Genomic DNA, 13,020 nt, shown 5'->3' with positions numbered 1-13,020 from the left:
TCACCGTCAAGATGGCCGAGTTGGTCTAAGGCGCCAGTTTCAGGTACTGGTCCGAAAGGGCATGGGTTCGAATCCCATTCTTGACATTTCTCCTTTTGTAGAAATGTTAAAAAAAGCTTAAGTAAATAAAAAAGAAATTAAAATTGACAATTTATTTATTTATTTATTTGTAAAAATGTAAAAGAACTTCACTATGGTCTTGCTTTGACTTGGGCTCCATTGTGATTTAGTTTTGCCATGTCTTGAGATCTCTTAAATAAAAAAAAAATAAAATTGATGAGTAAATTAAAATTTTCTATTTATTTATAAAAATGTAAAAAAAAAAAAATCAGTTGAGTTTTTCTTTGACTTGGGTTTTAGTATGACTTATCTTTGCTATATCTTTAATTTTAGTGTCTCTTGAACCTTAACTTGACTTGTGTCTTAGGGTGGTTTGAACCTTGAGAAAATTACTTCATTTTTAGGAGCATTGGGCTTGGATTTGAGGCATTGTTGTCAAGATGGCTGAGTTGATCTAAGGCGCGAGTTTTAGGTACTGGTTCGAAAGGGCATTGGCTTGAATCCCATTCTTGACATTTCTTATTTTTCACATTATAAACACAAATTTCTCTTAAATAAAAATATTGATTAGTGAATTGATCGAATTCTTTTATTGATTTGTAATGTGAGTGCAATCTTTGGATATCCTCTAACTTGTTCAAAAAACTTTACTTGAGTCCTATAAAAAACTTCACTTGTGTCTTATTGTGGCTTGGGTTTTCGTGTGACTTAGATTTGGCATGCCTTGAGTCTTAGTGTCTTTGGGACCTTGACTTTGTTAGGCTTTTACTTGGTTTGAGGCTTTGCATCACTTGGATTTTTCAATTGATTTATACCTTAGCAACATTTAACTTGGACTTCATTTGGATCCTGGCGGGAAAAATTTTGGCATGACTTGGGCCTTTGCTTAAGTTAAAATAACGTTAACAATGACATGAATACATAATCTTGAATTTAACTTAGGTTGAGTCTTGACTTGAGTTTAGGCCTTTACTTAAGCTTAATCATTGACTTGAATTAAGACTAGATCTTGGCTTAAATTGGGTTTCGTTTGGACCTTATAGACTTGAATAACATTGATTGAGAGCATGGATGCTTGATTTTAGATTAAAAATGCTTCAAATTTGTTTTTTCAAACCTTCAAACTTGATTTTCAAATCATTGAAGACTGGAAGGGCTTCTTAAATCCTTAAAACAAGCTATCTCCAACTCTTTTAAAGTGTGAAATTTTACAAATATGGAAGTATGCCTATAGCATCTTAGTTCTTGAGTAAACTTGTGAAGTTCAATACGTGTCACTTGTAAGACCTATGAGTTCTTCTTTATGAGTTGTTTGCCACATGTCAAATGTGAAAGATCTATTATTTGTTCAACATGAATCTACTAAGGTCACTTGTGTCAACTTTTGTTTATTTAAGAAAATAGACTTTTTTTTTAAAAAATAAAATAAAAATTGGAGTATCATCATGTGTAGAAGTTTACAAACAATTGTAGTTAAGTTTAGTTTTGCATCCCTTTGTCCTCATTAATGATGTTTTTTCCCCCACTCATGTCATTTCAAGATCTTTAAGAGAAATATTTTCACTTACATGGGTCATTACACTAAGTTCTATGCCATGTGCTTGTGTAGTCAATTCACTTGATTTATTATAAGATGTGGTAACTATTGAGATTAAGTCTTAGAAAACATGACATGATGTAACATATTGAGATTCATTTATAAATTTATTTGCCTATCTTTCTTGTTTTCTCATTTATTATCTCATATCCATTAATTAGTTATTTTAGCATATACACCCACATCACTTACATTGTATATGACATGGGTGCATTTGGAATTGCATGAAAGATCCAAATCATGGGTTCCTTACAGAGTGATGAATAGTTTACAGTCGGTTCATGGATTTGGTAATCTATTTGAGACATGGTATATACGACCTGCTAATTGGAGGGATGACTTGTTTTGGTCATTAGAACGGTTTTCCCATGGTGAGTGCACTAGTGTATGTGATACATATTGGATAAGACCTATGGTGAATCATGATATAAGGCTATCGATTGTCATGATTCATTAAGCAACTATACTACATGGATTCTCAACCTTGAACAAATATGGAGATTTTGTCAAAGTCAACATGAAGCTTTGACCCATGAGTGAGACCTTGATGTGATTATATATCATTATGGATTGGGTCATTGTTGATGGAGGCTAGTGACAACATATATTTTCAATAAAGACACCATAATATCTCATGAAATTGAGATAGTGTGCTATCTTGGGTGATTTAAAGGACTTATACTCTAGAAGACTATGACTATAACATTTCCTTTAGTGAAAATTTGACATGAGCTCCTTATAGGTAGAGTATGTTAATTGATCACCTAATAAATAAGATTTATAACTTAAAATTGATAGGTGATAACACTACCTTATTAGATTATGAACATCGATTTATGTGAAGTTTGCATGCAATTGATAGTAGGTCATGAACTTGAATTTCATTTTGTTGTTATTTACATAGGGTATTAGAGTGAAATCGATTCTTTGTTGTAGGATGTTGAATTAACTTCAAAATTAGATTATGAGGGAGCTAGAACTCTTATGGGGCCCAATGGTCCTTGCTCGAGCTTATGTACCTTTATGATATGGTTTATGATGGTTGGATTGACTCTAGGTTTCCTTTTATGCATAAAGCCATTTTGGTAATTATGCAAGGTTGCACAGGACTTAGTGAACAAAGTCTCTAGATTAAACTAATTGATTAATTAAACATCTATATTAGGTTAATTAATCAATTAGGACTCATTTTGGGCTAAATTGACCCAAACCCTTAGTGTACTCAAGTCACTTAAACCTAGTTAGGGAACCTTATAAATACCCTTTTAGGGGTTAAGGTTTTCATAACTTTTTAGAGTGTCGTCTTCCACCGCTAGAAAGAAGGGAGCCATAGCCTCTTCTTCTTCCAAAGATGCACCCTTTAGAGTGTCAATATCAAAGTTAGAGCGATCAAGTCGAAGATCTTAGGTGTATGAGACTTTTAGATACTTCAAACATTTTTTTCATCATGTAGAATTGATTCAAGAATGTCCAAATCACAAGTAAATTTTTCTAAAGCACTATTATTCTAGATTCTAATATTAAAACTTGTATTTTTTTTGCTTTCATTGCTAGGATCTAAAGCCTTAGGAAGTTATTCATGCACCGAACCAAACTTGGGATAGAGAACAGAGTGATCCGAGATTTCATATAGCAAGTTCTCAATGTGTTTAGTGAGTACAAATTTTGATAGTAGATCTCTACAAGATGGGCTTTACTTGGACATTTTAGGCTTGAATAACATTAATTAAGAGTACAACTATTTAATTTCAAATTAAAGATGCTTCAAATTTGTTTTTCAAACCTTTAAACTTGTTTTTCAAATCGTTAAAGGCTTGAAGGGCTTCTTTAATCCTCAAAGGCTTGAAATGCTTCTTAAATCCTTAAAACAAACCATCTCCAACTCTTTTAAAGAGTGAAAGTTTACAAATCTTAAAGTATGCCTATGGTATCTTAGTTCTTGAGTAAACTTGTGAAGTTCAATGCATGCAACTTGTAGGACCTATGAGTTCTTCTTTATAAGTTCTTTGCCACATGTCAAATGTCAAAACATCTATTCTTTGTTCAGCATGAATCAACTAAGGTGTTTTGTGTCAATTCTTGCTTATCTAAAAAAGTAGACTTTTTTTTTTTAAAAATAAAAAATAAAAAAAAATAAAAATAAAAATTGGAGCTTCATTGAGCATAGAGGTTCACAAACAATTATAGTCAAGTTTGATGTGGCATCCCTTTGTCATTATTAATGATACTTTTGCCCCCACTCTTGTCATTTCAAGTTCTTTAAGAGATATATTTTCACTTACATTTTTCATTATACTAAGTTCTATGTTATGTGCTTATGGTCAGTCACTTGATTGATAGTAAGATGTGGTAAGTTCTCAATGCATTCGGTGCATACAAATTTTGATAGTAGAACTTTCCACAAAAATTTCTTTTCAATTAAAACTTAAATTTGTTCATTTTTTTATATGGTTAAAATTTGTGTACACAAATTTCTCTAAAATAGAAAAAATAGATGAGCAAATTGAAAGATTTTATTGATTTAGAAAAATGTGGGTACAATTTCCAAGTATTGTGCTATTCTTCCTTTCTAGTATTGTTGGTTGAGGCTTATAAAAAATTCAACTTGGGTCTTGGTGTGACTTAGCCTTTAACGTAACTTGAGATTTGCCATATCTTAAGCCTTTAGGTATTTTGGATCTTGAGTTGACATCAACCTAAGCTTGTTTTAGTCCTTAACTTGACTTGGGCCTTAGTGTGTCTTGAATCTTAGCGGTCTCAAGCTCTGGCTTGATTTGAGTCTTGATGTGACTTAGGCTTCTAACTTGATTTAGGTTTTGCTAAGATTGAGCCTAGACTTGATTTGGATTTTGATTTAACTTAGGCCTCAATGAGACTTGAGCTTTGGTGTGGTTTAGACTGAAACCTTGACTAGACAAAATAATGTTGACTTAAAGTATAACTATGTGATATTGGATTAGAGATACTATAAAATTGTTCTTCAAATTCTTGAATCTTCGAAAGCTCAAGGCACTTGAATCTATGCTCTTTTGTGGCCGAATTGGTGGTTTTATTCCTAAGGAGCAAATTGGTAGATTGGTAAAACTTCAATTCACTTTACTACTTCTGACTTTATTTATTTTTTAGTCCATTATCAAACTACTCTATTATTAGTGAAGGAGATCTAACTTTGGATTTTAGACTCAAAGAGAGCAAGAAGCTCTTCAAGTCTGGATTTTAAACTTAGAATATGAAGCTCTTCAAGTCTTAAAAGATTCAAGAAAACCTTTATTTATAGGCCTAAATTATTTTTATTATTATAGTTCTCTTCATGATGATTATTCAAAATTAGCTGATTGATAATTATATTTTTATAATTATCAAAAACATTTAATTTATTTTTTATTTGATTAAAATACTAATATTCCTTTGCTTGAGCCTCATGTGGCATATGCCCTATCTTATTAAAGATATGAATTACACATAGCAATAAAGTGAATAAAAATTACCACTCTATTATCATTTGTTGAAATATAGAAAGTAATTTTCCCTATATTTAAATAAATAGATATATAAATTTGTTAGATTTATAATAATTTTAACTGCACTTCAATGCTCCCTAAAACTAATCCCGAAGATGGCTGTGAGTCTTGTTATATAAACCTAGATAGGTGTAATTTAAAATTGGGATGATTGTGATATTAGATGTTATAGAAGATTTACCCTTATTTTTAAATGTCAGTTAATTGACAGTATCACAATGAAGTAATCTTAGAGTCAAAGTTGAGGGTTTGAGTTCAAGAGTATCAAGAAAAGCTAGCTTAAGTAAGTCTTTTATTAAAACCATAATGATCAATAGATTTCAAATTTACATTTTCAATATCACTTTTACTCTCCTGTGTCCCTTTTAATTAAAATAATCCTTTAAGAAGAAATATTTGATTAAAAGAGACATAACAATATCACATTAGGAAAATAACTTCCATGTATTGAAAGTCGGACGTATAAACCCCCTTTTGACATTTTATCTAAAAATTGCTTGATGTGAAAAAAAGGGATTAGAAAGTTGTTGAAAGGTACCTTTATTCTAAATCAATCATATTCGTGTTTTTAAAAGATGAAAATCTTTCTTCAAAATTTGTAGTTTGTAAGTAACTTTTAATCAAATAACCCTTTTCAAAATCCAAGTCAACATGACATATAGGCCATTCAATTACACTTTTGATAATCAAGGCCATTTCAAAACCATGGACTTTTCAAAATCCTTGTGAGGGGAACACATAGATCATTAATTATAGCTTGACAACCAAATTCCTTGAAGTTTCTACTTCTATGTAAATCAGATTACGAGTGGCCACCGCTTCCCTGATAATCAAGAAATGAGCTTCCCATCAGGTTGCATTCAATGGAAAACCTTAGAATAAATTAATATCACTCATTAATCAGTCAAAAGGGTTAGGTACATATCATAGTCTACTCCGAATTTTTAAAGCCAAAGTTGTTTGTATGCTATTGACTAGTAGCTCTCCCTGCAGGCCATGAAGGTGAAAGCTCTCCCTGCAGGCCATGAAGGTGAATTTTCTATTCCATAATTAAGGTTACGTTTTTTTCTGTTTGTTTCTTTCTGACCGGCATGTTAAGAGAGATGCAAGAACTTCATATAAATCAAGCATTCCCACCAGATGGCACTCAAGATCCATAGAGAAACTGAGATAGAAGGAGATGGGAGAGGAAAACAAAGTGACGTTATATGGAATGTGGGCTAGCCCTTTCGTCAAGGGGGTTGAAATTGCCCTCAAAATTAAAGGCATACCTTATGAGTATGTAGAAGAAGATTTCACAAACAAAAGCCAGTTGCTCCTCCAGTACAATCCTGTCCACAAGAAGGTTCCTGTACTTGTCCACAATGGAAAACCCATTGCTGAATCATTGGTCATCCTTGAATATATTGAAGAAACCTGGAAGAATGGTCCTAAAATTCTTCCTGAGGATCCCTATGAAAGGGCCAAAGTTCGCTTCTGGGCTAGCTTTATCCAGCAACAGGTGAGACAATCTGTATGCCTAGCAACTGTTTATTTCAATTCTTTCTCAATGGTTTAGGATCATTTGTATAACTGTGAGATTATATTGATATTCTTCACCATGGGGGTAAAGTGCTATAACAAAATTCAGTTCAGATTGATGTGCAAGTTTTTTCAGGCTGATGCAAGGACTAATGGTTAGTTACCTATTAACTGCAGTTTTTTGATAGCATGGTCTCAGCAGCAAAAAGCAGTGGGGAAGCGTACGAGAAAGCCATGAAGGAAATGTTTGAGAAACTGACTGTTTTTGAAGAGGGAATGAAGGACTTCTTTCCAAGTGGCACTCCTCATTTTGAAGATGAGAATATTGGTTTCCTGGACATTGTATTGTGTTCGCTGTTTGGCCCCCACAAAGCTCAAGAAGAAGCCCTTGGTCTGAAGATCATTGATCCAGAAAGGCATCCACTGGTATACTCTTGGGTGACAGCTTTGAATGAAGTACCAGCGGTGAAAGAGTCTCTTCCTCCTCATGACAAGATGGTGGCATTGATTCAGTTTCTTAGGCGAAATGCCCCTCACTGATCTTCTGAAGCTTGAGTTATAGCTTGATATGGTGTGTCTGTGCAATGTTCTTTGACAGGTTTGCCTTTATAGTTCTAGTCACTTGTGGGCAATAAGCCATAGTTAGAGCCAAACAATTGTTTGGTTACGCTGATGGCCTTGTTTTATGTTGCTGGATCTTTCTAGATTTTGCTTCAATTTATTGCCAGAAAAAGCACTTTTCCTTGTTCTTGAATACAGCTCTAGTAAATAAAACAGAGAAAGAAGAGCTTGTCACTAGATCTTTTCTGCAGTAGGGATACTTAATAACAATATAAGGATGCTAATTACATTAAGCAATAAAAAATCACATTAATCACCTTTAATATATAGTGCCACTTTTTGTGGTAGTGACTGTATTCAATTTGCAGAGATCCATACCCTGTGAAGGCTGCCCTCTGACTTGTGGTTAAATAAATGCCACGGCAAAGGGGAGTCTTTATACAGGAGTTAAGCATGAACCGTGCTCCAAGGAGCAGTTGCAATTTAACTATGAAATCAACTTCATGAGCCATTATATTGCAAAGGGTTTCAATTTTCAACACCTTTGTTGTGCGAAAGACGAGGGACTACATCTTCTATTTAGATTTTCCTTTGAATAAGAGCATTTTGGAAGTGATTTTGAAAGAAAAAAAACTAAAAATGCTTTCTAATGCTTGAAAGCGCTCTGATAAAATAATTGGATGTTTGATAATTTTTTTAAAATTGCTTTAAGAATCAAGAGATTATTTGAAGTGATTCTTGAATAATTACTCAAAATGATTCTTAAACAATAACTTGATAAATGATTTTTCAAAAATGACTCTTTTTGTTACATAACACTGAGCCAAAAACTCCATTAAAATACCTTCTTTTATTATTTTTTTCTATTTTTAATTTATAACACAATAGGAAACGACTCTCTTTAAAAGTGTTTCTAATGGAAATGTTATTAATTAAAGCACCTCCAAAAGCTCCCATTTGTTTCTCAAACACATGAAGCGGGAAGTCTTCTAAAATAAACATCTAAAAAGCAAAAGAGTATTGTTTCTTAACTGCAGGACACTGCTACCATCCCTAATTTTTTCGCCTTGAAATGTTGAGAAAAACATTAGGTATCATTTCTTGAACTACTTGTTAAAAATACTTTGGTTAAGTCATGTACCTACATTTAAGTTTCATATGAGAAGGTTGTTTGACATTATATAAATGAGTTCTTGATCCCTCTTTCCACTCATCTTAATCCTATGTACATGCATTTTATCATCATTTATACAACCATTAAGCACAGATTAAGGAGAGGGAAGATACAAGGTGACTTACTTTTAGAACATAATTTTGTAAATAATTTAGGTAATACAAGCGAGTTTTGTGAATTTATTTGGTTAGTTTAAAATAAAATTGAAAGATGTTATTTACTTGATCTTCTAACAGGCAATCCTTAAGTCAATGGTGAGAAACTGGGATTCCTAGACATTGTATTATGTTCGATATTTTGGAAAGAGCAAGAAGAAGTTCTTGGTATAAAGATCATTGAACAAGCAGCCTGTGGTGAAAGATGCTCTGCTGTTGGTTGTTCATCAGCTTAATAGACAGAGCCATTTTGCCTCCATGGCTCTTTGATTCAACTTCACTAATTAAAATCAGTAAAAGAAGACATGTCTCTGAATCTTTTCCAGAGTGGGGACAGTTCTTAACCACACAGATCTATGAGTCCTCCTCTCATGTTCAATTTGACAGTTGAAGATGGTGACAGCTTAACGTCCCATAAAGACTCCTTCAATTCATGTTAATAACAATTTCGTAGGCAATTCACTCAATGAGGTCCATGGTGCCATCACTACCAGTTTCTGTACTAGTGTCCTTCTGAACTAGCAGAGCACTGCTCCCTTAGAAGTGAGAGAACCCTCCTTGATTTCTAGTCAACCAAATCCCACAATGAAGTGAGTCCTCAGATCATTTGAGCTACAACTGAGCTCAGAGGAATCGTGAAATTTACTAACCATGAAACCAACTTCAAGGACCAGAAAACTGTTCTCAGGTGAATCAGGTAAATGTGATTGATTTCAGCTTCCTTAAGAAACAAGAAATTCTGGTCATTACATGATCAATGAGCTAATCCTTGATATGTTTTTAATAGAAAATCCATAACATATGCACTTATTTTTAACCAGATAAAAGGAGTTAGTATACATCCCATATCCTATTATTAAGAGGCTGAAGAAATGGCCCAGCTGTGAATTGTTTAGATTTTAAGTTTGGTGACTTCTTAGAAACTTGGCAAACAAGTTAAGTGATATGCTGGAACTCTATATAAGGTGAGCATTCAGAAGAATAAGCTCAAGATCCAAGAAAAAACTGAGAGGGACGTAAGGAGATGGCAGAGGAAAACCAAGTGAAGTTACATGGGATATGGGCTAGCCCTTATGTTAAGAGGGTAGAAATGGCCCTCAAACTGAAAGGCATTCCCTATGAGTATGTGGAAGAAGATTTGAGGAACAAAAGCCAGTTGCTCCTCCAGTATAATCCTGTCCACAAGAAGGTTCCTGTACTCATCCACAATGGAAAACCCATTGCTGAGTCATTGATCATACTTGAATATATTGATGAAACCTGGAAGAATTTAATGGTCCTCCACTTCTGCCTCAGGATCCCTATAAAAGGGCCAAAGTTCGCTTCTGGGCCAGCTTTGTCCAGCAAGAGGTGAGAAAATAGTAGCCTATATTTGTATTCGTGCATGCTCATTATAGAATATATTCTAACTCCTGCATTGCATGACTTACCTTCCTGTTGTACAGAATAAGGGGCTTTTAAAATTGATTCTAATATATTTCATTTTCTTGCATATGGTTTAAGATTGGTGGTTTACTTACTTGCTAGATTGAATAGAACCCTGCTGTTGAAAAAACACTAAACACCAATCACTCTAAGAACTGAGAACATAACTGGAAATAAGCAGTGAGAAACCACAAAACATTCTGCATACACCATCAATCATGCTCTCTTGGGTGATTTAAAGGACATATAATCTAGAAGTGAGAAACCACAAAACATTCTGCATACACCATCAATCATGCTCTCTTGGGTGATTTAAAGGACATATAATGTAGAAGACTATGACCATAACATTTCCTTGAGTGAAAATTTGACATAATAAATAAGATTTATAACTTAAAGATTGGAGAAACAATCTTGATAGGTGATAACATTACCTTGTAAGATTATGATCATCGATTTATGTGAAGTTTGCATGCAATTGATAGTAGGTCACGAACTTAAGTTTCGTTTCGTAATTATTTAAATAGGGAACTAGAGTTAAGTTGATTCTTTATTGTGAGATGTTAAATTAACTTCATAATTAGATTATGAGGGAGCCAAAACTCTTATGGGGCCCAGTGGTCATTCCTCAAACTTATATACCTAGATGATATGGTTTATGAGGGTTGGATTGACTCTAGGTTCCCTTTTATGCATAAAGCCATTTTGGTAATTATGCAAGGTTTCATAGGACTTAGTGAATAAAGTCTCTAGATTGAACTAATTGATTAATTAAACATCTCTATTAGGTTAATTAATCAATTAAGACTTATTTTGGGCTAAATTGACCCAAACCCTTAGTGTACTCAAGTCACTTAAACCCAGTTAGGGAACCTTATAAATACCCTTTTAGGGGTTAGGGTTTTCATAACCTTTTAGAGTGTCGTCTTCCACTTCTAGAGAGAAGAGAGCCATAACCTCATCCTCTTCCAAAGATGCACCTTTAGAGTGTCAAGATAAAAGTTAGAACGATCAAGTCGAAGATCTTGGGTGTATGAGACTTTTAGATACTTCAAACGTCTTCTTCATTTTGTAGAATTGATTCAAGAACGTCCAAATCACAGGTAAAGTTTTCTAAAATACTATTATTCTAGATTCTAATATTAAAACTTGTATTTTTTGTTTTCATTGTTAGGATCTAATTAAGCCTTAGGAAGTTATTCATGCATCGAACCAAACTTGGGATAGGGAATAGAGTGATTCGAAATTTCCTATAGCAAGTTCTCAATGTGTTTAGTGAGTACAAATTTTGATAGTAGAGCTTTCAAAAAATTTTGATTGTAGATCTCTACAAGATGGGCTTTGCTTGGACTTTGTAGGCTTGAATAACATTGATTAAGAGTATGACTATTTAATTTCAAATTAAAGATGCTTCAAATTTGTTTTTCAAACCTTTAAACTTGTTTTTCAACTCATTAAAGGCTTGAAGAGCTTCTTTAATCCTCAAAGGCTTAAAATGCTTCTTAAATCCCTAAAACAAAGTATCCCCAAATCTTTTAAAGTGTGAAAGTTTACAAATCTTAAAGTATGCCTATAGTATCCTAGTTCTTGAGTAAACTTGTGAAGTTCAATGCATGGGACTTGTAGGACCTATGAGTTCTTCTTTATAAGTTGTTTGCCACATGTCAAATGTGAAAAGAACTATTCTTTGTTCAACATGAATCTACTAAGGTTTTTTGTGTAACTTCTTGCTTATCTAAAAAAATAGACTTTTTTTTTAAAAAAAAATAAAAATAAAAATTGGAGCTTCATTGAACATAGAGGTTCACCAACAATTATAGTCAAGTTTGATGTGGCATCCCTTTGTCCTCATTAATGATACTTTTGCCTCCACTCATGTCGTTTCAAGTTCTTTAAGAGATATATTTTCACTTACATTTCTCATTACATAAAATTCTATGTTTTGTGCTTATGTAGTCAATTCACTTGATTTATAGTAAGATGTGGTAAGTTCTTAGTGCATTCAGTGCATACAAATTTTGATAGTAGAACTTTCCAAAAAAATTTATTTTCAATTAAAACTTAAATTTGTTCATTTTTTTTATATGGTTAAAATTTGTGTACACAAATTTCTCTAAAATAGAAAAAATAGATGAGCAAATTGAAATATTTTATTGATTTAGAAAAATGTGAGTACAATTTCTAAGTATTGTGTTATTCTTCTTTTCTAGTATTGTTGGTTGAGGCTTATAAAAAATTCAACTTGGGTCTTGGTGTGACTTAGCCTTTAACATAACTTGAGATTTGCCATGTCTTGAACCTATATGTATTTTGGATCTTGAGTTGACATAAACCTAAGCTTGTTTTAGTCCTTAACTTGACTTGGGCCTTGGTGTGGCTTGAATCTTAGCGGTCTCAAGCTCTAACTTGATTTGAGTCTTGATGTGGCTTGGGCTTCTAACTTGATTTAGGTCTTGCTAAGATTGGGCTTGGACTTGATTTGAATTTTGATTTAATTTAGGCCTCAACTAGATTTGAGCTTTGGTGTGGCTTAGGCCTAAACCTTGACTAAACTGAATAATGTTGACTTAAAGTATGACTATGTGATCTTGGATTAGAGATACTATAAAATTGTTCCTCAAATTCTTGAATCTTTGAAAGCTTCAAGGCACTTGAATCTACGCTCTTTAGTGGGCGGAGTGGTGGTTTTATTCCTAAGGAGCAAATCGGTAGATTTGTAGAACTTCAATGCACTTTATTACTTTTGACTTTATTCATTTTTTAGTCCATTATCAAACTACTCTATTATCAGTGAAGGAGTTCTCTCAAGTCTGGATTTTAAACTCAAAGAATATGAAGCTTTTCAAATCTTCAAAGATTCAAGAAAACCTTTATTTATAGGCCTAAATTATTATTATTATTATTATTATTATTATTATTATTATTATTATAGTTCTCTTTCATGATAATTATTCAAAATTAGTTGATTGATAATTATATTTTTATAATTATAAAAAACATTTAATT

General features: G+C 33.0%; 2 protein-coding genes and 1 non-coding gene across 3 annotated transcripts; all 3 read left to right on the top strand.

Moving 5' to 3' along the window:
* The first annotated feature begins 5 nt into the window (after positions 1 to 5).
* TRNAL-CAG lies at positions 6 to 86 on the top strand. The gene has a single exon. It is a non-coding gene; the product is annotated as a tRNA-Leu (tRNA).
* A 6,219-nt stretch (positions 87 to 6,305) lies between these two features.
* On the top strand, positions 6,306 to 7,453 carry LOC117904989 (glutathione S-transferase U9-like). Its single transcript, XM_034817841.1, has 2 exons — positions 6,306 to 6,679; positions 6,877 to 7,453. The coding sequence occupies exons 1-2, from the start codon at positions 6,359 to 6,361 to the stop codon at positions 7,237 to 7,239; spliced, it is 684 nt and encodes a 227-aa protein (XP_034673732.1). The 5' UTR covers positions 6,306 to 6,358; the 3' UTR covers positions 7,240 to 7,453.
* A 2,160-nt stretch (positions 7,454 to 9,613) lies between these two features.
* LOC117904110 (glutathione S-transferase U9-like) lies at positions 9,614 to 9,943 on the top strand. The gene has a single exon (XM_034816629.1). The coding sequence runs from the start codon at positions 9,614 to 9,616 to the stop codon at positions 9,941 to 9,943; it is 330 nt and encodes a 109-aa protein (XP_034672520.1).
* The last annotated feature ends 3,077 nt before the right edge of the window (positions 9,944 to 13,020 follow it).

This window comes from Vitis riparia, chromosome 17 (assembly GCF_004353265.1).
Source record: "Vitis riparia cultivar Riparia Gloire de Montpellier isolate 1030 chromosome 17, EGFV_Vit.rip_1.0, whole genome shotgun sequence".
In the NCBI taxonomy this organism is placed as follows: domain Eukaryota; kingdom Viridiplantae; phylum Streptophyta; class Magnoliopsida; order Vitales; family Vitaceae; genus Vitis; species Vitis riparia.
The sequence above is the reverse complement of the archived record's forward strand: the minus strand, read 5'-3'. Positions and strand labels throughout refer to the sequence as shown.